Source organism: Rhineura floridana, chromosome 1 (genome assembly GCF_030035675.1).
Source record: "Rhineura floridana isolate rRhiFlo1 chromosome 1, rRhiFlo1.hap2, whole genome shotgun sequence".
Taxonomy (NCBI): domain Eukaryota; kingdom Metazoa; phylum Chordata; class Lepidosauria; order Squamata; family Rhineuridae; genus Rhineura; species Rhineura floridana.
The window spans coordinates 208,382,298-208,407,443 of NC_084480.1; the positions used below are offsets into that span (position 1 = coordinate 208,382,298).

The following is a 25,146-nucleotide window of genomic DNA, read 5'->3' on the forward strand; positions in this document are numbered from 1 at the left end:
CGTCAGGGATGCCGCTCAACAAGATCAGCCTCAGAAGACCTTCTCTCGATCCCACCGGTTAAAACAGCTAGACTGGTGAGGACTAGAGAGAGGGCTTTTTCAATAGTGGCCCCCACCCTGTGGAACTCTCTCCCAAATGACATCCGCCATGCCCCTTCTATGATGAGCTTCTGCCGGGCCTTGAAGACCTGGCTCTTCAGGCAGGCTTTTGGGGTGGGTTAGGTTTTTACTGTTATGGTTTTAAATTTTAACATTTTAATGTATTGTTTTTTATCTTGTATGTCTCCCAGAGTGGCTGGACAACCAGCCAGATGGGCGACTAATAAATTTAACAAATAAATAAATTTTTGAGTGAAGAGACAATGTATTTCAGCCAAAGTTACAGATAAGGGATTTTTGAGGTTAAGGCCTAGCCCTACGCACTAGAAGTAAAAGCCTTGTATGATAAATCTGATATTAAAAATTTAGGCCATAATCCAGCCCACTGTGGGCACAGTGCCTGCACACGGAGGATATAGTCTGGGGCACAAGTAACAAGTAGTGAGGGGAGGGGAAGGTCTGGGTAGGAATGCAGGAGGTGTATTGCTCTGCCTGTATGGATGCCTATGACAGAGCGAGGGAGCAGGCCTCTACTGAGCATCCGGAAATCATCTGTGTTCAGATGCTGCACTCACAATGGACTGGATTGTGCCCTTGGTGATCGAGCGCAGCTTCAGAAAATTGTTTTCTAATCTTAGCCATAGATGTACTTTAGCTCTGTAAGATGTCCTCATGCACATCTCTTGACTCCAGCCTCTTACTCTTTGTTTTCAATTTGCACTTCAACTGTTTTAACTTCCATTTTGGAATCCACTTTGCTGCCACCTGCTGCATGCAGGCACGAAAAAGCAATGAAGCAAAACAAAAGCAACTCAAAACCTGAAGGGAGCACAACATCTGCCACAATGGAGTAATAAATGCTTTCATTACGTTTCACAGACTCCAGCATAGAAGAGGCTCATAATTACTCTGTAGTTACAATAACAGTAACAATGTTACTCAAACCTCTGATTGAAATACCAGTTGCAGTTAGGCCAGTAATGGCAGTAAATTAAAGACTTCCAATTTTCAGATCTGACCCACGTATATGCATAGTGTGGTAAAATGCCTCCCTAAATATATAGGACCAGAAGGCTCATTCCTAGGAACACGACACTGGCCCCTTTGAATAATAATTCACATGTTGAAATTCCAAGTCATTCAAAAACAATGCCAATTCCACTGGCAGTGCACATCAGGAACACAGGAAGCTGCCTTATAATGAGCGAGACCATTTGGTACATCTAGTAGTGTCTACCCTGGTTGGCAGCAACTCTCCAGGATTTCAGGCAGGTGTCCTTCCCAGCCATACCTGGAGACGCCTGGGATTGGACTCTGGACCTGATGCAGTGGTACAGAATCTGTAGGCTATCTACCACTGAGCTATGGCCCTTCCCTATTGAAAATAACGGCAGCTACCAAGCAACATAGCCTTAGTTTATTTCCATGTCCAGAGTATGTCTTCTATCATGTGTGAGCAGGTTGAAAAAAAAGTTTTCCTCATACATCTCCAGGTGGCCTCAACAACTCACAGGCATTTTTGCGGGGTAGTGCTAATAAAAGCTAATACTGAAGTCACAACCAGGGCTGTGGAGTCAAGAGTCGAAGTTGTGGAGTCGGAAGCAATTTTGGGTGGAGTCGGAGTCGGTACAAATGTAACGACTCCAGCTTCAAAATAAAAACTTTCAAAGGAATTTAGGAAAGTTTTCTTGTTCAGAAATTTTAATCAAATAAATGTATTTTATGTTCTATCAATCTAGCCTGATGATTCACATGGTGGTGATGGAATGCCTTGTGCTACCATTTTACTACAGTAAATTTGTTATTACTAGTTAATATACATTTGCCATTTATGAAGGAGATGGACAGTAGAAAAATAGAGGAGTCGGAGTTGAAGGTTTGGCGTTCCGACTCCCCAGCCCTGGTCACAACACGTAGGCAGATCTTGTGCTCAAAGTGCAGCACGTTTCAGTGCGCTAAAGAAATCTTAAGAAGGAAAGCTCCCATATTCACTGATATTCTTGGCTTCAGCTTTTGCCTTGCCCGTCATTGAAGAACTCAGTCACAGACGTGTCTGTGTTTTTTTCCTCTTTTTATTAAAGTTATAGATCCATCAAAAGCAGTGTGCCTCATTAACCTAAGTAAGCTTGCTAGGAACTTTGGCCCTAAGCTAACACTGACTAAGCATGCTTATGCGGCACTAAGATGTTGACTCAGCAACAGGGTCCCATCCCCCCCCCTGAGTCAGCTTAAGTACGCTTAGATAGCGCATGCACATGGAGGCTCCTCCTGAGCTCTGTCTGTTGAACTTCCCGCCTTTGGCGCCTCTGCATCCAGGGCGAAGGTGGTTTGATCTCCAGCTTCCCCTCTGATGGAGGAGGGCTTCTAACAGTCAGTTCAGGCATGGGAAACTGGGCAGCGCCAGGCGGGGAAATGTCCAACATGCCCAGCTGCATCTCAGAGGCGGGCAGTGGGGGTGTGTTCTGTTGGAGAGTGTCTGATACTTCAACGCAAAATATCTGATTTTGCTCTGGGCCTGCCATGTATGCATTTCTTTTCATGCGCACATTTACTCTTATAATGTGTAAAAAGTGTAGACCCCACAGTTGCAACTGTATGCACACTTCCTTGACAATATCTTATAGATCCATACATGTATGGATTGGGCTTCACCAAACTTTGACAGGAAACGTTAAGTGAAAATCCAGCACAACCTAGGGTTAGGCACTTTGTCGGTTAAGTTGTATGCAGGCAGGGGGAGCCACCCTTCTAAATTTAAACCGTTCCTTTCTAATGCATACAAAGAACAGAAGTGTACCAGAAGGCAACTAATTGTGTGATTTTACGTCTGACACCGCCCACACTCATGGATTTCTATCCTGTCTTTCTAGGGCCGAAGTCAACATACAATTTATACAACCCAACAAGGAAGTCTCCAAGGCTGCAATTCTAAAATACATTTAGAAGTTAAGCCCCATTTAACACAATAGTGCAAAAAAGGAAGAGTAAGGTTTCTTTCTAGTGTTAGATATACATTTTTTTTTAAAAAAAATCCTGTAAGAATCCCAATCTACCAATAAAAGGGTTAATGTCCTTTAACTCCTGATTAATAATCTGGGATTATTTTAGGGGATTTTTTTTTTTAATTACGAAGCAAAATATAACACAAAAGTAAACAACCCCCCCCCGTCTCCCTTCAAATCAAGTTCGGCCCGATCTGGACAAAAACCCACACACCTCAATTCATTTATTTTGCATAATCCTACCCACGTAGGACTGAATTCAATGGGGCTTACTCCCACGTAAACGGGAATAAGATTGCAGCTTCACTTGTTCTATACCGAACCCTGCAGCCCTACGCAGGTTTAATTTGGTAGAAAGCTCTACTGTGCTCAGTGGGAATTATTTCCAAGTAAACGCAGGGAGGATCAGGCTAGAAGCCTTCAAAACGAAGATGGAACTTTCCTACCTGTATCCATAGGCACTGAAGCTCTGGCTCTCCCGCAGCAAGGCACGATAAAGCCGCAAGACCTGAGCCCGTTTGGACGCTGCCATATTGCAAACACGCTGCCGGGTCTCCTGGTAAGGCCCCTTCGACTTTGCAGCCTCCGCCAGAGCCTGATTCCGGAAGCAGCGGAGAAGGGCGCGGAGCTCCAAACAGATTTCACGGGAAGAAGCGAGCTGGGTTCCGCGTGGGGGGGCTACGCTTGCAGGGTAGGAGCTGGGCCTGGGCTGGCCTGTGTTGGCCTGTGTTCCCTGTCCGAGCGCGTCAGGCGCGGGCTGGGCAGCTTCGGCACCCAGCGTGCGAGCTTGACCTGGGGAGGAAAGGAAGGTGAGTCGGAGGAGCGGGCGTGGGGCTCTGTCGGCGGAGGCAGGAAGTGCTGGGCTGTCCTTTGGGGTTGCGGGGATCCTTATTATAGACTGGGAAGGAAAACAAGAGTTTTCAAGCGCTCTGGCGATCACCCCTCACAGTAACCCGGTTCACACGTTTTGCTTGTCCCAGTTTAAAGGTCGCCGCACCTCTAGCTATTCCCCATGTTGCCGACGCCTGGTCCATAATGCTCTATGACTCGACTAGAGTGCGACCCCATCCTGGTGCAACTAGTGGCCAGTCCTAGAGCAGAACCCTTCATGTCTTACGATGCAGTCGTGTAGGAGAAGGGAAATTGCATCCCCTCGTGCCTGCCGGCTCTCCCCCTATATGTGTTCACATCAGAACATGTGAGTGAATCTACTCATGTAGGCTGTGTTTGCCCACCTTGGCTATTCAAGATACCCTGATCGTGAATACAGTTTGGGCACATGTTCTTTTACAAGTTAGGCTGAACAAGGAGTCACAGTCCGATGTGACACCGCTGCTCCCCCTCCTCATGCCTTTATTGTATCACATGGAGAGTCCTAGTATGTAACTGGGCTTTTTGCATTACCGATCTATCTACCTATTCGTCGCACAATTGTCTCTCAACTATAGTGACACTGGCAAGGCAATTCTTGCCCTTCCTCTCATTTCACTCAGTGGGACTTCCTTCTGATTAAAAGATGTATAACTATGGGTAAAACATATGTATGCATACTTGGGATAAAGCCATTGAACCCAGTAGGGCTTACTTTTGAGTAAAGATGCATAGCTTCACAAGCACAGGGACATGCAGCATGTACAGTAGCTCAGAGATTCCCAAACTATTGTTGGTAAGCTCAATTCTTCAAATGTAAGTCACACCTTTTCCTATGGGGTGCGATACAATTTTTACCATATATTTTCTAATACCCTCTGAACACTCAGGAGACTGGAACTGATCCTTGCTGCCTTCTACCTTGCGATGTAAAATTTCCAGAAGTTTTGGGGAGGGAAATAACACTTTTTAGAAATTTATTCCTTTTTCCTTTTTGGAAAAAAAGCAAACAAACCAAATGTTAGGAATACGAGAAGCATGTGTAAAAGAAGCATATAAAATTTAAACCCAGAATTGCTTTATTAGTTCAAGAATGAAACGTGTTATGAATAATTTAGGCACTAGGTAAAATTGTACTGTTTGGCACACTTATAAAAATGCACAAGTAAAAATGCCTTAAATGTATTCAAACATTAATTGCAAGTTAATAAACTGCCAATATCCGGTGTTGGAGTTGAAGGCTGATGCTTCTGCTCCTGAAAGAATAAAATAATTTATCTTAGTTTTTTCCCTTTTGGGAGAGCAGGAACAAAATAAAAAGTTCAAGCTGGAACTGCTACCACCGTTGTGGTGAAGAAAAGGAAGGTTTTATTGTCTGGGTTTGGAAATAATGTCCTGGTCCCAAAGAACTGGCCTGTTTAGTTTGTTTCACACACCTAGTGAAGCTTTGGACCTGTCTTTCTTAAGAGCAGCCCTCACCCTTGCTTCATGACAAACCTCGTTTGAAACTGAAGGCAGCAGTTTGTGATATGTCTTACAAACTATGAGTTTCCTTATAATGTCTGTTTGTGTTGTATATTTTTTCTCTCTGTCTGCTCCCCTCCCTTTTTTTTACAGGTATCTCATGTTTATGACTTTCTCAATGGCTTATTAGTGATGGATAAACTGTTGGGGACTCTTTTCTAACTTCAGGTAAGTATTTATTGGTCGTCAAGTGAAATTTTGTGCAATAAAGTCAGTATAAGCAGTGGCAGCTAGTAAGCTTTTGATTTGCTAGGGCTGCAGTTTTTAACCTTGCTGTTTTCATCACAGTAGGAGTTGTACAGCAATTCTTTAGGAAAGTGTGCCATGACACACATGCAGAATGCCATTGTCTCCTCACACAAAACAAATCAGTTATTGTCTACACATCTATGGACAAGGGATGTAAGAGGGCCCAAGTATGGTTTTTAGATACCTCTTACTTGGAAATTAAGCCATACCACATGACATAAGGTTTCGAATTCATGTATTAGTTACACCTGCACATCCATTGCCAAAAAAACTAAACACACAATAAAATGTGAGGAGCACTTGCTTCCAATTGCATGTAGTTTTTCTCTCCGCAAAAATCAATTTAATTTTTCATTATCCAGAACACTTTTTTCTCTAAATTAAAATAAAGTATTCCAGCCACCAGACAAAAAATGATTTTCATTTAAACCAGGGCACAGCAGAACATATTTGCAATCCATGGCTCAGTCCTGAAAATGTGAAGTAATAATCTTGGTTTATGTGCAGAGTGCATCACACCAGACTCATCATGATCAACCACTTATGTGCGAGATTAGGGACAATATCTTCCAGGTTTGGGGAAGGATGCCACATAGTCATTGTGATATCCAGACAGGCATTGAGCCCAAACTTTTCATTTTAGAAATTCACTGAAAAACTCAGAAAAAAAGAAAAGAAAAACAAGTTAGAAATAATAGCAGCAGCGTTTTCCTCCATTTTTCTGCATTCAAGATATTTTGAACTAAAGTTAGGGGAGGGGCTTGTTGGAAGCAGATCCACACACCTTTTCAGAAAATACCCTGGAATTGCAAGTGGTTTAGATCAAGTGCCCTGCCCCACCTAACAGCTGCTGTAGCTTTTAATGAGTGAATGCAGGGAAATTGTTTATACAGAGTTTGTTACAACACATACACAAGCTATCTACTATTTCTCCTTCCAGTCCGGTGCACAAAAAATAAATGCAAAATTATTACATAAAAATAGATATTTATTACAGAAAGAGACTGGCACTATGTCTACTATTGCTGGCTATCTATCTCCAGCAAGGTCACAAAACAAAAAGCTCCTCAAAGTATTAAACACTCCCTGTTGCTTCTCTGGTTACCAAAACATGCTAAAAGGAGATCTGGTCTTCAGGGAAACAGCTCTGAGCATGCTCAGAACAGATGTATTTTTCTGGTAAGGCTGTAAGGGCCTTGGTATAGTCAATGCAGATTGACCTCATAATAACAGGAGAGAGGGAGAAGCTCTTCAAATGGGGCAAAGAAGCTGGCAGTCTTGAGGACACATGGGAGGGACCTCTTTACCATAGCAATACTTTCAGATTAGGATCAGCTGAGTGATGCGAGAGCTGAACGGCCAGACAACAAGAGACTACCAGAAATGTCTCTATAAGTTCACAAAAGTGTAAAATGTGTGTGGGGCAAAGAAGAGTGTGTGGCTTTGAGAGGGTGTGTGTTAAAAATTGCTTGACGTTCTCTTTGGGAGTGCTGTGCCCCAGTAGTCCTAGTGGAATAGCCTCCCCTGAGCATAAGCATAGCTTTTTGTATTTTAGTTGCTCCTGTTCTGGGAGCTTTTCAGGCAAGCAACAGAAACTACTTTTATATTTTGGGCTTGGGGCTTGGGAACCTCTTATTTGGTGTGTTTGGAACGTAAGAAGAGCTCTACTGGATCTGAGCCAGCATCCTGCTCTCACAGTAGCCAGCCAGATGCCTATGGGAAGTCTGAAAGCAGGGCCTGAATGCAACAACACTCTCCCTACCTTTGATTCCCAGCAGCTGTTATTCAAAGACACTCTGCTTCCAACAGTGGATGTTGAACCTAGTGGTCATGGCTGGTAGCCATTGATAGCCTTAACCTCCATGAATTCTGTTCGAAAGCCATTCAAGTTGGTGGCCGTCACTGCAACTTGTGGCAATGAATCCATAGTTTTAACTGTGTGCTGTGTGAAGTAGTATTTTCTTTTGTTTGTTCTGAAGCTTTCAACATTCAGCTTCATTGAATGGCTCCAGGTTCTAGTATTATGAGAGAAGGAGAAAGCTTTTCTCTGTCCACTTTCTCCCCACCATGCATAATTTTATACACCTCTATCATGTTCCCTCTTACTTGTCTTTTCTCTAAATGAAAAATTGCCAAACATTGCAACCTTTCCACACAGGGGAGTTGCTTGCTCCCCTATGTTAGTTTCTCCATCAGGGCTGAATCTTGCTTCTTCATCTTCCACTTAGCTTAAGATGGTGTTTCCACTGGAAAATATGTAATGTGGCTGTTGACAGATAGGTAGTGAAAGCTTCCTTTACACAGGCAGGTTTATTCTTTCTCCCTTTCTAGATTTGGTGAAAACTGTTTTTGGAGAAAGTCAAAACCTTGCATCCTAAATGTCTTATATTATTTCCAACCAGAATGAGGTATTGGATAGAAAGCTGCCTAGGCTGAGAGAAAGATGGATCTAGATAGCAGAAAAGCCAAGCAAGGATTGAAGACTGGAGAAAACAAAGACCAAGGGGAAGAAAGCTTTAGGAAAGCCAGCTGAGAATAGCAGAGGGGGACAAGAGCTGCCTCTGACCACCTACGCAGCTAGTCTATCTATCTAGCCATGTTTCTATACATATTTCAGGCATCATTGGGCATCCCCAGCAAAGGAATATGACAATTTATTGCAAATGCAAATTATAATCTGTTTATGCCAGTAGGGTCTAGGGGCTGTCAAGTGTGTGTGTTCCAAATATGAATGCTTCAAGTCATTCAGTGCAGTTATGGAGAGTGGAAAAGTGCTTTTAAGTCCTTCGGCCTCTAGACTTCTGGTGACTGCAAGGAAAGAGTTAACTTCTGTTTACATCCTACTGTGTGGGACAGGAACCTGGTTTGATCTTTTCCTTGCCTTTTATGCATCTTCAGGATAAATGAGCAATTGGAAGAGGGTGTAAAAATGCAGCCATCTGGCATACTTAATAATAGTCTAAAGCTGTGGTAACAGACTAATGAATTTGAACATAATACCTGCAGAGATCATGGAACTGTATGCATGGAAGCAGCTGTTGCATTCTCTAGGGCATGTTTGTAATATCATATGCTGCTTAAATTATTTTTTTGCTGTATGTCCTTCCAGTTTTATGACATGGCACTCGGCTCTTGGAGAGAGGGAGTGAAAGCATGTGTTTCCCTGATATTAAGTTATTTGTGGTGATATTTTTCATGTGAGCTTGAATAATCACTGACTTTCATGGTACTGAAGTTTAAGTCCATTTAGTGTTGTCTTTTTCAACTTTTAAAAATAGAATGGAAAATGTCTGAATGTAACAATATGTCAGTAGTGGTCAGTCTGGATGTTGAGGGTCACTGCCTCTTACTGAGAGGAGGAGGGATGAGGCACAGGGAGTTCAGTGCAATGTGTATAGGGTAATGGCAGGAGCATCAGATAAGCTCTCTCGAGAGGCCTGCCCCATGCCTTGCTCCCTGTGCCTTGCCCACCTCCCTCTTGGTAAACGGCAGCGACCCTTGGCATCTGGAAGCCAGTTATAACATACCACCCTGCCTTCACTGTCCCACCAACCACTACTGCAATATGTATAAAGCTCAAAAGTAAGCCCAGCAATAGCAGAGGGAGGACTTTGAAGAAGGAACAGGAAGTGAGGAAGAAGGGGCAGGGGGAGATTGTTGGAGAGGCTAGGAGAGAACAGTAGGGCCTGTGACTGTTTTGTATGAAGCTATCTTAACAAAGTACACACTTTATGTTAAGTTGGAAGTGGAGATGTGAAGGCCCGGGGGGGGGATTGAAAAAATTGGGGGGGAATCCCCCCTTCTCCCTCAAAATTTCCCGTTCTCCCCCCCCCCCGGTCTTCACATCTCTTTGGGAGTTCTTCTTTTGGTTGCACAAATGGTGTTCCATGAAACACTGCCCACCTCTTGTTGCTTGGATTTTTGCTAATGGGTATCATACTTTGCTAACTGTGTGGACAAAGTCACTCAGGACCGGTCCAGAGTTCTTTACAAAAATATGTATGATTTATTTATCAGTCTTCTGTACTACCCTTTGCAGATAAGGCCCTGGAGTGGTGTACATCAATAAAAAAATAAAAACAATATAATAAAATACTGGTCAAATATATTTTAAAAATCCATATTTCTTAAGACACAATTGGAAAAGGCAACATTCAGTTATGCATCACTTCTTTATGTATCCAAGTGTAGAAGGCTGATGAACAATTCTTCCCTTCACCCCATTCCAAAAGCCTGTTGAAAGAGATGCACATTCACCTGTTTTCTAAAGGAATATAATGTAAGGGGCCAAACACACCTCACTGGGGAGGGAATTCCACAAGCACAGGGCCACCTGTGAAAAGGCCACCAGCATTTACTGCAGGAAGCTACTTGTAAGGAATGTTCAGCTGACACCAGTCTAGGAATGGGGAGGAATCCCTCTGAATTTGGATTTAGCACCAGATTTTTCAATGATCCACATAATCTCCATCTTTGCAGAGAGATCCTGTTTGCTCTGAACTTCATCAGCTGTCCCCTGATACCAGATTTTCCTCCTTGAATATTCCTTTGAATATATTGTGCTTGATTTTGTGCACAACAGGACAGTCTCTCCCCCCCCCCTCTGCCACCCCACTTCCACACGAAAAATCCAAACTCCAAGAGGGAAGAAGCAAGCTAAACCTATAATAGCGGAGTAGAAGGAGGACACAAAGCCACTTTCCTTTCAAAAAATTGATAATTCCTTTCAAAAAAATGGAGAATTCCTTTCAACATATTGAGAATTCCTTTCAACATATTGATATTAATATTAATATTTTTGGGAGGAAAAAATACTGTAGACTGGTAAAAACAATGGATAGCGGACGAAGAACAGATTTGAATCTATACTGCCTGTTAGGTTGAGGGAATGCTTTTGAAGCGGTAGTGGCCAATGGGTCCCATCCCTGCACTAGTCTCCATTGGCATGAGGGCCAATTGGGATCGGAGTAGCAGTGCCTAATGAAGCACCCCTACCCAACTGATTCCATACTGTTGTAGCTGAACTCCAGGACTTCCCAGAATCGAGCTCCCCACTGTGCCAGTAGCACTGACAGCAGTTGCTCGTGCTTCTACCTGTGGCTCCAAGGGAAGGGCTGTAGCTGAGTGGTAGACAGATGCTCTTGCTTACAGAAGGTCCTAGGTTCAAAATCCAGGCTCTTCAGATAGGGCTGGGAATGTCCTCTGTTTGAAATCCTGAAGAGCCACTGCCTGTAATAGTCTGATTCCGTATAGGGCAGCTTCCTGTGCTCCTAAACACTATAGTTGGAAGAAGGGGAAAGGAATGGCAGAGAGAGAGTCTCCTTTCTCTCTTTGCAGCACCACCTCTACTTAGAGGACTGTACTGGATATTATTGACTGCTATCTTTAATCCACATGAGACTTGTTTCTATTCTTTCTTTTTGTGTGTGTGTGTGATGCTAATTTGTCTGTTGTTAACTTCCAGCCTTCTTGCTCTATATTTTCTGTCCTTATGTCAATAACGTGTTGACTTAGGGAGCAATCTTAACTATGGGAAGCCAGCTGAAGTTAAGCTGGTGTAAAGTACACCAGTTCTAAACCCTGTTAAGGAGTGAGGCTACTGTCAGCTGAGCTAACCCAAGCCTGGCAGAGGGAAAACAAGCCTCTAAAATAGTTTGATTTACACCAATCTTTTTGCTGGTGCAAGTTCTGACGGCTTGCCAAAAAACATGACTGAGCTGATCAGAGTTAGGATCCAACACAAGTCCTTTCCCTGGCTAGTCCCGCCTCCGTCATGCCACTTTTTTGGGGACTTATGCTGGTCTTAGCTAAGCCAGCTTGGGCTGAGTTGGTGCATCTCTGACAGAGACGGAGTTGGGGAGTTATGCCAGTGTAGCCCTGGCTGAGCCAGGGTTCAGCCGCCTGAGTGGAAAGCCAGCAGATCCTAACTAGCTCATCCCAGTGGATCTTGGAGTTGGATTGCTCCCTAAATATCTACGTATGACAATGCAAAATGGGTTTCTATAAAAATGTGTTGGGCTGTGTTTTAACTCCCTCCCCAACTTAAAAAACACCACCACCACAAAACCAAGTGTTGAATAGCTTGAAGGAATAAAAGAAAAATAAAAGTGTGTGTGTGTGAATTGGATATGAAATTTTAGAAGAGGTATTAGTCTGAAATGTTATATTTAACATTGAGATGTCAAAATTAGATGAGTTCTCTGCAAAATAAAAAATGACTGCAACTAGCAATCTCTGTTAGTCAATAAATCATCCCTTCATAATAACAAAAAGAAGTATTTCAGTTTCCTTCTCATTAATTTCTCTATAGGTGGTGGTTTGACATGAGTGTGTTGGAAGCAAGTCGGATATAACTGAACTGAACTCCAGGCCTTAGTTGGGTCTAAATTTCTCACAGATTTCTGGTGGTTCTGCCATCTGCTCTTGTCATGAGGCCTCAATTTCCTGCTTTTCCCAGGATCACTTCTAATTTTATTTTTGAAAGACAGCATTGTGCTCTCTCTCTTTTACCTAACAATCTGTGCAAATGCTAAGATTTTTTTCTTAGACAAAAGTGACTGTGTTGGGTGCATTTTCAGACATAGCTTTATGGTTTGCACTGTCTCTTCCTCAGTATTGGTGGGGCTGGGAAACGCTAAATATAAAGCTGTTTTTGTTGCATGTTACAAGGACACTGTATTTCAAAGTTCTTATTGGAGAGGCTTAAATGTTCCTTATTCCAGAATTGGCTTAGTGTTCCCAAGGGACAGCCATTGAGGTCTGGAAATGAGAGAGCTTCTGCTCTGCAGGCATGTACATAAGAATGTAAGATGGGTCCTTCTGAATTGGATCAGGGGTGCCATCTAATCCAGGGGTTGCCAGTGTGCCCACAAAGGCTTTCCTGGTGCCTTCAGGGTCGCCCCCCCTTCTCCCACTGAAATAAGACTTGAAAGAAGCATTCTGTTGCAGCCACTAGGCTGATGGGAATTGGCATAACACACATTTAGAAACAGTAACTACTGCTTCTGTCTCTCCTGCCCCCTCCCCACCCCTCATTCTTACCATGGGAAGTAAGCTATGTCCTGCCAGTCCTGACTGTGGAGATACAGCTGTTAAAGTCACAAGCATCCTGCTTTCTCCAGTGCCAATCCAAAACCAGAGCCTGGGCTGCCATCAGGGCAGGCATGCCGGGGCCCTTGGGCATCAGCCTGCCCTGGGCCCCTCCGCTCCCCTTCTGTGATCCGTGGCAGGAGCACGGATCGCAGGACAGGAGCTTCCGATCCGCCCGCCATCCCCCTGCTTCACCTACCTTTCTCTGCTGTCTTTTGTGGCTGCGCGCGCTGCGTGTGTAGGGTTGCCATCAAACAAGATGGTGGCTGAGATTTCCATAAGGGGCTGAAACCTCTGCTGCCATCTTGATTGATGGCACACACGCACGTGCATTGCTGCCATCAACCAAGATGGTGGCAGAGGCTTCAGCCCCTTACGGAAACTTCGGCTGCCATCTTGATTGATGGCAACCCAGCATGCACTGCAAAAAACAGCAGAGAGAAAGGTAGGTGAAGCGGGGGGATGGTGGTAAAGCTTGGAAGCTCCTCCCGTCCTGCGATCCGTGGCAGGGGAGCGGAGGGGCCTCTCGGGCCAGTGCCCCACCTGGCTACCCTTTAGAACCAGCCCTGGCTGCTATCCTGTACCCACTTACCTGGGACTAAGCCCCATTACATACAAAGAACCTTACTTCTGAATTAACTTACTTGAACTGTAAGTTAACTATACAGTGAATTCTTAATGAGTGCCTGGACATTAGCTCCTGCACAGCAGGAGAAATGCCTAAGCCCTCTTTGCAAAATGTTTACATTTGCCATTTGGGGGTTGTGTAGTAGTATTTGCAGAAAATAACTTCTGGGGGTACCTTTTCTCAGGCAAACCGACACAGGAAAGATTTATTCTAGTTGCTAGGGGAAAAGGAAGGACAAAACTACAGAGATTCCAAGGACTACTAGAAAATAAAACATGCAGGAAAAGTGCACTAAAGGAGAGGGGAAAACAGCGGTTACCTAGGGATTCCTATTGGTGGCCAAATAACTCACTTGTCAGTCAGAGGTCTGACTTCACTCATTGGCTAAAACACTCACAGGAGGGTGCAGCCAGGCTGGCTCATTTCACTGAAATCGTTTAGAAGTGTACCTGTACATTTTGCTTCATAATGTCGTTTCTAGAAGGGCTAGATACTTAAAAAAAAATTCTCAGAGTCTGGGGCCCCTGGCTGGGGACTCCAGTGAAGGCCTTCATGGCAACCATTACATTTATAGGCACCAGGTAAGTAAGCACTGACCTTTCTACCCTTTCTGTGTTTGCAGAACAGCAAGTGATTCTTGTTTTACTTGATTTCCTATTATCATATATGGAACACCTTCCACTCATAGATCTTTGCTTTCCATAGCAAATAGTGAGACCTGACGGTGTGTGAAATTCTCTGGATTGTGACTATTAACTTTATGGAACATGCCAGAGAAACAGTTTCTATGCATCATAGGAGAAAGTGAAAACGATGAATATCAAGGATATAATCAAATGTGCGGCCTGCAGTATTTTTTATTTTCCACAGAGGGGAGCTGTTAGAAGTAAAAACAAAGTATCAGAAGTTGTAAGGTGCTGTCTGTGTGAGCAAAGAACAACTACCTGCATGCAAAATAAGCTAATTTTGTATACATTCATTGAATTACAATTATAAGGAAAGGTATGCTTTTCTTCCTGTACCCTGTGTTCCTTATGCCATAAGAGACCAGGGATAGCCAATGTGTTGCTCTCCACGATCTGTTGGATTCTCAACTTCTATCAGCCCTAGCCAGCATGGCTAATGGTCAGGGATGATGGGGATTGTAATCCACAACCTCTCGAGGATACTATGTTGGCTTCTCTTGCTGCAGTTGGTATATACAATCATGGCTTGGGCACTGCTTGCCCACCAGAAGGTTTTCCCAAGGGAAAATGTCTTTGTTAAAACAGGGATTTGGTACCCTTTTGATGAATCTATTTAAAGGGATGCCATGGACTCCTAGTGACCAAGATTTGAATGTTAACAGTGTAGAATATATTGTATATATGTGTGTTCCAAGCAGAGATTTTATTATTATACGCTAATGATAGTCAGTATGGCTGGTATAGCACAGTGGGGAGGACAGCCTGGCTGGGAGCCCAGAGTCTGTGAGTTCAAATCCATGCTCGTGTCTCCTGGATGTCAAAGGCCAGCTAAAGTTCACCCCCACAGCGAGTGGCTCAGGGGTTATGTACGCTGCCACCTGTGCAGCCATGGGCAAGCTGCATAGTCCCAAGGAGCCCAGTTGCCCCCCAGCTGGCAGTTGCAGACAAGGGAAGCGCTGGCTTGTGCAAGCTGTGGCAAGCTGAGCAGGCCCTCGCCAGCTGGGGAGGACTAGCCTCAGAGGGAGGCAATGGTAAACCCCCTCTGAATACTGCTTACCATGAAAACACTATTCATAGGGTCACCATAAGTCGGGATCGACTTGAAGGCAGTCCAGTGATAGTCAATGGATTCAAAATATCTTAAGTACTGTTTTAAAACCATACCCCACACACTTCTGTGACCACAGGAAGGCATTATGTCTAGATTTCCAGCACTCTTTTTTTTGGGGGGGGGGACGGACGGACAGAAGACCTAAACATTTTGAGAATCTAACTCAAAGTGTATGGAATAGGATCATACTACTCAGGCTACTTAAGGGCTGATGCTTCCTTTTTCTCTCCTTTTCCAGGCTGGAATATTTTTCAATTTAGCCTGCTCAAATTCAGTTTTCAACCCTATGAAGGATTTGGTGGGGAGACAAATGGAAACTCACTGCCGCAATCTCTAGATAATGAAGAGGATCAATGTTTGAAATTGAGGAACTCTGTGGGCCTATAAGTTTAGACATAACAAGAAATTATGGTTGTCTGCTTTGTGAACCATCTGCTGTGAACCTTGGGCTTGCATGCTTCTCCTCTTGCCTCCTCTTTCATAGCTGTGAGCAGAAACTTTCATTTCTGTTTATAACAACACACAGTTCTTTATCCAATGCAGGAAACTGTGGCTTGTTTCAACTCTCATTTGTGAACAAACCAGAATCAGAAACCACAATTGCCTAAGTTTAAACAATCATGGTTCTCTGAGTTGTCATAATGGAGAACTGTGGCTTGTTTACAATAGGAAGGGAATGTTTCATTAACTTCAGTGGGTCTACTCTGAGTAGGATTAGCACTGGATACAGCTTAGGTCCTATCTGCACTGTACATTTAAAGCAGTATCATGTCACTTTAAACAATCATGGGTCCCCACAAAGAATCCTGGGAACTGTACTTTGTTAAAGGTGCTGAGAGTTGTTAGGAGACCCCTATTCCCCTCCTCCATGATGCTGGGGTGGAGCAGTTCAGTAGGGGATGAATCCCATCCCTAGTTAGGAGACCTCCATCGCCCTCACAGAGCTATAATTCTCATAGTTCCCTGGGAGAAAGGATGGACTGTTAAACCACTCTGAGAATTATAGCTCTAACAGTCCATCCTTTTTCCCAGGGACCTCTGAGAATTATAGCTCTGTGAGGGGGATGGAGGTCTCCTAACTTGGGATGGGATTCTCCCCCTGCTGATCTGCTCCATCCCAGCATCATGGAGAAGGAGGCGGCAAGAGAGAAGGGCCCCTCCCCAAGTAGAAGGCTAGAATGGCTGCCACAGCAAAAGCCTCCTGGAGCAGGGCCAGACAGCGCAGGAGGAAGAAGAACAGGAAGAGGAGGAGGCACTACACCACGGGGCAAGTGACAGGCTGCAGCTTAGGGTGGGTGAAAAATCTGCTTAATTCTAACGGGAGGGGGAATTAAGCGGATATTTGCCTATGGCAGCCTGTCACTTGCCCCACTGTGTGGCGCCTCCTCTTCCTGTTCTTCCTCCTCCTCCGGGGTCTGGCCCTGCTGGGGAGGCTTTTGCTGCGGCTGCCACTGTGTCTTTCCACCCGGGGAGGACCCCTTCTGTCTTGCTTCCTTCTCTGTGATGCTGGAGGTGAGTGGGGCAGAGCAGATCAGTGATGGGGGGGCAAATCCCATCCCTACTCCGAACAAGTCTCAGCATCCTTAACAAACCACAGCTCCCAAGATTCTCTGGGGGAAGCCATGGCTGTTTTAAGTGGCATAATGCTTCTTTAAAAGTATACCGCAGATGAGACCCCCGTGTATTTTAAATCCTGTATAATCTGACATTTTTTAATCTATGGTTTTAAAGTATTGAGATCAATATTCTTTTTTTTTTACTCCCTCCCCCCTCCAAATTCACATTAGAGTTTTCATGGCCTTTTGGAGAGTATCCTCTTCTGTTGATGTGCAACCGTTGATCAAGCATATGTGTGGGTAGATGGGCTAGTAACTTTTATAGACTTATTTACAAGCCTGTATTATTTTAGTCAAAATTTGGCATCCTTTCCCATAACAAAAAAGTGTATCTCTGGCTTTCTTTTGTTTTTACCTTGGCATGCTTGAGCAACTGTTACTATGGTTGCCAGGTTTGTGTTCATGCTGTGGAGAGAGCGGTCTCTCTGGAGGAGAAAAGGGCTTTCCCCCAAACATGTGCTGCTAATATTCAGAGTACTTTGTATCTCACCCTATTTTTTCTTTGTTTTACTCTTCAATGCATAGGGCACCAAATTAGGGAGAGCACAGATTAGGCTTCAGGAATGTTACAGGCACCTATTGGCTGGTGCCTATGACATCCCTGGTGACTAGTCACACAGGCTTCTGTTGCTTGTGTTGTTTTTAAAGCTTTTCATTGTTGTCTGTGTTTTGTTGCTTTTTATTGGTTGTCTGATACAGGTTGAGTACTTCCTGCTGAACCTGGTGAGAGTACACCGTAACACACTTAGAGTGTTCATTGAGCCTTGTTAAATTAAATTTAACAATTTCTCCCCCACTATCTGGCAGGGCTCTTCCCTGCTCTGTTGTGTGTGCTTTTCCTGTCCAATGTGTGCAACCAGGTATGCTCTGTGGTTTTTTTAAAAAGAAAAAAAGAACAGCAGACAAGTGATCCATCTGCAGCCTGTCTGTCTCTTCCCTGCATCTAGGCTGTCTACTTCTGCATTCATCAGTGGAGATGCAACAAATTATGTTACTAGCCCACATGGGGCCAGTACTGTTATAGTACTAGATATGTGAGAATTTCCTTCCTATCCGGAAGGGCCCTGTTTGGTTTTCCATTTTTTTTGCTCTTCCCTTTCCCACTGCTGCTTCTGCTCACTGCACTCATTTGATCTTGGCCATTTTACTCTTGCTTTCTATTTCCAAATCCATTATAGATATCCTTGGAGCTTGGATTAGGAATTTGATTCTGAAGTATGCCAAAGACTGTGGTTCCCCTAATGTTTATAAAAGAAAAAGCAACAAGAAAACCTTGATGTCCTTTTTATTTGTCTTTTATACCTTAAAAGGAATCCAGAGTGTACAGTATTGTCTTTGTGTCTTGAAGTGTAAAGGTACTGCCTGAATCTCATTTGTTAAAAGAGATGTTATTGTTTGAGTTAACTTGAGGTGACATTCTTGCCCAATTTGTTATAGTTCACTACACTAGTTGTTTGTTTTTCCTCCCTTGGCCTATCATAAATCTCCCTAGATGGTATGAATGGCTAACAAATCTGGAAATGACGTGTTTTAAGAGATGCAACAGGCTGCATGTTATATGCATCACAGGTCTAAATCCCAATGGTAAACCACCTCCTCCCAATATGAACGGCTGCTCACCATGTGATGGAATGTTGTCATGTTGTTAGTTTCTCTGTCTGCAGTAGCAGCTGCCTTTTTTTGTTCAGTGGGGTGGTGGTAACATCCCCAGTGTGATATCATCTGATATAGCATCTTCCCACTGCGATGGGAGAACTCATCATGGGAGATATTTCTCCCTGTGGTTAGAGCAGCCTTTCCCAACCAGTGTGCCCCCAGATGTTGTTGGACCACAATTCCCATCTTTCCTGACTATTGGCAATGCTGGCTGAGGCTGATGGGATTTGTGGTCCAACAACATCTGGAGGCACACTGGTTGGGAAAGGCTGGGTTAGAGGAATGTATAACCTAGGCCTAATGCTCTCTAGAGAGCCAGTGTGGTGTAGTGGTTAAGGTGTTGGACTATGACCTGGGAGACCAGGGTTCGAATCCCCACATAGCCATAAAGCTCACTGGGTGACCTTGGGCCAGTCACTGCCTCTCAGCCTCATGAAAACCCTATTCATAGGGTCGCCATAAGTTGGAATTGACTTGAAGGCAGTACACACACAATACACAATACACAGGCCTAATGCTCTTGTGGTGAGATGGTAATACTTCCTAAATGCTTGTTTGTATGAACTCTTATCGTCAGGTGATCACTATTTTTACTAACTTCATTCTCTGAACCATCCTTCTCCAACCTGGTGCCTTCCAGATGTTTGGGACTGCAACTGCCATTGTGGAACTTGAGTCCAAAACATCTGGCGGGCATCAGGTTGGGGAAAGGCTGCTCTGAACAAAACATTAGAGGCTTAAACAGATTGAAAGAAAGAGAACCATCTGTGTATCATAGTGGGATGGTGGTGGTCCCTTCTGTTCAACATTTGAAAGAGTGAACGTGTTAACAGGGGTAGCCAGTATGGTGCCCTCCCAATGTTGTTAGAGTCCCAGCTCCCATCAGCCCCAACCAGCATGGCCAATGGTTGGGAATGATGGGTGTTGTAGTCCAGCAACATCTGGAGGGGAACATGTTGGCTATCCCTGTTTCAATCAGTTGTTTGATTATTGTTTTGAATTTGCAGAGGTTGATTATATTCAGGCATCAACACACATGGATAGTGACCCATGAATGAACTGCACCAAAGGGTGTTGGCTTTTAAATCCGGATGAGGGTTAGCTGCTGACTACTGTTTGAAGCTAGAATTGCAAGGCTACAATCCAGAGGCAGTGCACATCAGTAAAAGCAACAGAAGTAAAAGACATTATATGACAGCTGCAGCCTCTTCTGCTCTGTTTAGATATCAGCAGCACGATGCCTTCTGAGAAGACTTTTTCAGAGAACCTGTCTCACCATTCTGCTTCCTGCAGTTTCAATCAATTGTGAACACATTGATGGGTGGCAAGCATAGGGGGGCAGAAGTGCCTCGGCTCTGCACCTCTCAGCTCTGCCCTAGTTTAGCCCTCAGCTGCTGGGATTAAAACTGGGATTTGGAAAAGGTAAAGGTAAAGGTGTCCCCGCAATTGTAGTGCGAGTCGTTTCTGACTCTTAGGGTGATGTCTTGCGACATTTACTAGGCAGACCGGATATATGGGGTGGGATTGCCAGTTCCTTCCCCGGCCTTTCTTTACCCCCCAACATATGCCGGGTACTCATTTTACCGACCACCGATGGATGGAAGGCTGAGTGGACCTCGACCCCTTTTACCGGAGATTCGACTTCCTCCTTCCATTGGTAACGCAGCTTTCGGCTGCGTTACCGCTGCTTACCACTCTGCGCCACGGAAGTACTTAATAAAACTCTATAGGTGAGAGACATGCTTTGCCAGGAGGACATAACCTTTCTGCTCTCTACCATTTGCAATGTTTGGTGACATTAGAAATCATTTCAGATGATACAGGCAGAATGCAATTGTTTGTGCTGGAATGTATTTATTTTGGAAGGTAATGTCTGCTTCAGAAGTAACATATGTTCTATGCTATATGGCAGTTGCCATGGCAACTTTTTTTTAAGCAATAGAGAGAATAGACAGAGGTTTCATGATAAATGACTGGCAAATGATCTCAGTATCATATACATGGGAGGGTGTGAAAGGATTTTTTCTTCTTCTGAGTATTTTTTACTTTTTTGGCAACTTCTATTTTCCATGGGAAGAAGATACACTTGTAAGGCAAAGTTATCCATTTAGGATTTTCAGGCTAGCAACTTCACTGAATTGTATCACAGGCTCAAATGACAGAGGGTGGATTTGGGGAGAGCCGCAGCTCAGTGGTAGAGCACCTCCCTTGTATTCAGAAGGCCCAGGTTCATCTCCTGGTTGGGATGGGAATGTCCCCTGCCTGAAACCCTGGAGGGCTGCTGCCTGTCAGAGTAGACAATACAGAGCAAGATGGACTATCTGTCTTGATATAAGGCAGCTTCCTATGTTCCTATGAAAATGTGGAGAGGATTTAAGAGCATTTTTAAAGTAGGGTCTAATGTAGAAGAACTCATGCCTCAATCAGTTGGCAGGCCTTTTTAAGGAGACTCGGGACTCTCTTGTTCCCCCCCCCCCAAAAAAAAAACTTTTCCCCAGATCTGCAGTGGGGGCTCTGCCTGAGTTAGCATGATAGTTCTCTAAATTTCTGACAGCTGGTTCTACGTGAGGCGGTGGTTGTGTCCAGGCCTACAGCATGCACTGAACTGTGGTTACATAGATTTTGCACAGTGCTCTGAACATTGCATCCTCTCCCCCCCCCCCCGCTTCTAGTGGCAAGCTAAAAGTCAACATGACCTGGGATCTGCATGAACTATTCATCTTTATATGACTGTGCTAGACTCTGGGGCAAGCAGTAGCTGCCATGCCAGAGTCAGTCCTGAGATCTGAACCCAATTTCTATGTAAAAAGACAGGTTCCTGATCACAAACGAAGCTGAGCATTCTGGTCTCAGAGCCTGTTCCTCATCCCAAACATGTTGAGGCTATTTGTAATAATTATGTTGTGTGGATAATGAACTTTCTACATACATAGGGCGTCCTTGCACTGTATTAGTACACACATTTCATAGGTATTACTTGGAGAATGACTGGTGGGGAAACCCAAATTCTTATGGTACTCCTTCACAAAAGATCCTTTAAGCTGGACCCTGTCTTTTTATATTATTTCAGTGCTTAACTTTATTCCATCTTTGTACTTGTGCTTCTATTTTAGTAGTTTGTACTGATGGTTTTACTGTATTTCTGCAATACTGTGTTTTCAGTTCTTATACACAGCTTAGAGATTTTTATATATATTAAGTAATATAGAAGCGGTCTTAAATAAAATTACAAGAAAAAAACTGAAAATGGAATCTTTTCTGTTTAATGGCCAAACTAGAAACGTGTGGCTGCATTTCCAATGTCCTTTTCTTTCTTTTTTAATGGTAGCCATGGGATATGTGTGCCTGATTATGATTAGGATCATGCTGCATGGCAAGGGGGGGATTGTTAAACTCTCCTCTTTGACCTGATTAAAAACTACCCCTTGGAAGCTGCTATTTGCTCCAAGAGGGAAGTTGCATTGGGTGCTGATGCAGCTTTGTCTCCAAGATGAACACCAGCTTCCAGGAGATAATTTTCATGGATCATGGAACAAAGTTAACCTCTCTTCCTTGTGTGGGATAGTCCTGATCCTAATCACTCCTCCCCCTGCTTAAAAATAAGGTATGTGAAATGTGCTGATGTGTTTCCCGTATTGTCCTGTTTGGCCTTTATTTGTTGCACTAGGAATCCTGCCTAGATCTGTGAACATTCTGAGGCACTGAGAGCAGATGCTACTGCTGTATCTCCTGCCTGGTCCATTCTTCCACTAATCTCTTTGTCCGCCTTGTGTGATGTGGCAAAAATTGGAGTCCTCCTTGTTTTCAGCATCTGGCCAAGAGAAGGGTGGGTAAGGGGACTAACAAGAACACTAAGTAGTCCCCAACTTGCTGTGTCCAAGGTGCTTTGAGTAAAATCAGTGTAAAACCATTCCTGATGCTGTAGTGGGATGCCAGTGCACTTGTCCAGTTTTCTCTAGAAGCGTGAGCTGATGCAAAAGGAAATGCTGCATCTCAGTGGCTGTGCTTCTACACTGGAGAATCTAGGCTTCCTGGCATATGAGGTTCAAAGCATTTTCACTAGCACAGGTAGACAATATACTCTGAAGACCTTTTACTAGTCATGGTGACCAATGCAGTGCTTAATGAACTATTGGAATGACTAATATGAAGTGGCTTCTTGTATCTTGAGGCCAGTTCACATGGCCACTTAGCTAAAGATCCTCTCCTCCATGGTGTAGGGAGTATCTTTGGCTGTGAGTGTGAGAGAACTGGTACTTACAACACATTTAACCATGGAAAGATTGGTCCTATTAACTAGGGTACATTTCAAAAAAATCTAGTAGGAGATGTGGAATTCTTACTGGTTGTATTGCTGTAATCATCCTTGCTTGAAGATATCTTTGGTGTACAATGGGAGACCTCCATAGCCTGCTCAATAGGTGTCCTGGTTAATCTCTTTATATTCCTCAGGGAGCAGTATTTCATTATTTCTTACTGTTTAAAATGTAATACCTTTCTTAGTACTTGACATTTGCAGCTGTCAGGCTATTCTTGGCCATCTCTGAGGGTCACTGATGACATGCAATGAAGGCCTTGTCACTGAATAGCAGTAACAGAACTGTTAAGATATCCAGCCTCTAATTGGTGGACTGCAAATGTCCTTCAACAGCCTGGACACAGTGGTGCTGAATCATTGTTAGCCTTATATCTTTGGGTGGCTGGGGGAGGGGGGAATCTTTCAATAGTGATCTTCCAGGAAACTGAATGAGATGCATGTGGTATTGATTAGGATTTCTGTCTTTTCATATTGCGGATTTCTTCTGAGAATCCTCTGCCCCACTGATGGTCTGTGTTGCTGCTGTCCACAATGGCTCTTGTTAGCAGCTACTGCTACCCCAGGGGCAGTGAATTTCCTCCCAGCTTCCTATGTTGGTGTTAACCATGGTTCAGTTAACACCAATGTTAACCATGGTTTAATGTTAACTAGATTCTGAACCCACTTAAAATTATGGTGTAAAAGTCTGGTTTTTAAGGGTCAGTAACTGTAACCCATGGTTATTGCTGATGAGGAAAGAGGGGAATTGTCTTCAGCAAGGGAGCAGGAGCGCATTTTACTGACTTACAAATCATGGGTGCAGGGAACCAGTGCTGCTGCTGTTATTATTTATTTAATTTATATCCTGGCCTTCCTTCCAAAGGGGTCCGGTTCCCACATCAGACCTATTTTCATGGTAATTTCAGTGCTCCCCCTTTTTAATGAGAAAATGTAGATAGGAATGTTACAGTTTCCAAATTAAGTGGGTCTAACAACCTAATTACATGTTCAGAATGTCATGTGTACAACGTTTGCTGGACTGTACTATTTCAGACTTCAAGTGGAAGATCATTGTGTTCCCTCAATGTCAAAAAACAACCCCCTGTCATGGAACGTTAGAACAGTTAGCTAGCACAATGCCCGCTAGAAGTAGTTGGACTCCAGCTCCTGTTAGCCCCAGCCATGGTGGCCATCGTTCAGTGATAATGGGAATTGTAGTCCAGGAATATCTAGAGGGCCCCACATTGGCTACCCTTGAGCTAGAATGTAAAGGACAAGAATTCTAGCAAGCTTTCACCTTGATGTGCTAGTGTTTGATGTACAGGGGTTTGTTTGCTGGGAGAGAGAATTCAAACCTGCAATCTCCTGCCTGTATTTTGAAGTGATACAGTGTGAAAAGGCCTGTGCCATGTGACATTTCTGAACAGGTATTTTAGCTCTAGAAACTCTTGATATCGTATTCTGTTTTCTTTATGTTGTCCAATAAGAAGCCTTAATCTAGACTCTGCTTTAACACTAAATGTTGTTGGTGCTTCTCTGCTTTCCCTAATTATTATTGAAGCTGGTATGGTATGTAGTTCCAAATGGTTGAATGTGTAGAATGATGGCCCTTGAAAAAAGAAAAGAAAGTGTTTTGGAGCCCTGCTTGATCCGTGCCAATGATCTAAACAAATAGATCTGCTGAGAGGGAGGAGCGCAGAGGGAATTTTCATCTTTCATACCTTGACAATGAGGTACATTTATGAGAAAAAGCAGATGGGTTGGACATGTTTTTGGCATTCATTGGTGAGCCTACAGCACCTCCAGGTGGCACTATGAAAACGGTAATGCTGCGGCATCACTCCTGTGTTTTTTAAAATTCCACTCAGGCTTCTTTGTCACCTGTCTCAACACTTGTTTAGAGCCATCTGCTGGCTTCATTTGCTGCTTGCCTCTGCAGCTTCAATAAGCTGGCACAATAAGACTTGGTCATTGGTAGGAAGATAAAAACAGTTGAAATTTTGACTCTGTGATGGTTAGTGACAAAATATCTCTAAAGTCAGAAACTTTGCCAATGTCTGAAGATGCAGATCTGAAGAATCCTGAGCTGCGTGCAGGTGCTGCAGGTGCTGTTACCAGGATGATACCCTGTTTGTGGGAGACCCACCATGTTCCTGCTTAAGGTGCTGACAGCATATGCAGATGGCTTGTTTTGTATGCTGTTCCTGGATCTTACGTTATTTTTACCTTAGTACCACAATAATAAAATTTAGTTCACAGCTCTATTAGAGTTTAACTGCACAAAAGGTTTTTTTGGGTCTCATGATAAAAACATTTAAA

General features: G+C 43.8%; 2 protein-coding genes across 9 annotated transcripts in view; one reads left to right on the forward strand and one right to left on the reverse strand.

Annotated features, from left to right (window-relative positions):
• Positions 1–4,043, reverse strand: part of LYRM4 (LYR motif containing 4) — a 76,131-nt gene extending 72,088 nt beyond the window's left edge. Inside the window, exon 1 of one of the 2 annotated variants that reach the window (XM_061591281.1) lies at positions 3,548–4,043. In XM_061591281.1, the coding sequence (XP_061447265.1) occupies positions 3,548–3,633 (86 nt within the window). In that variant the 5' untranslated portion in view covers positions 3,634–4,043. The remainder of the gene's footprint in view (positions 1–3,547) is intronic. The other variant, XM_061591273.1, reaches the window with a different exon arrangement.
• The window catches only part of FARS2 (phenylalanyl-tRNA synthetase 2, mitochondrial), a 378,326-nt gene continuing 356,600 nt past the window's right edge, over positions 3,421–25,146 (forward strand). For 3 of the 7 annotated variants that reach the window (XM_061591178.1, XM_061591172.1, XM_061591225.1), the window contains exons 1-2: positions 3,421–3,910; positions 5,589–5,663. The gene's annotated coding sequence lies outside the window, so the exon portion shown is untranslated. Of the gene's footprint in view, positions 3,911–4,207; positions 4,300–5,588; positions 5,664–25,146 lie in introns of those variants that run through there. The other 4 variants (XM_061591205.1, XM_061591215.1, XM_061591195.1 and 1 more) reach the window with 3 other exon arrangements.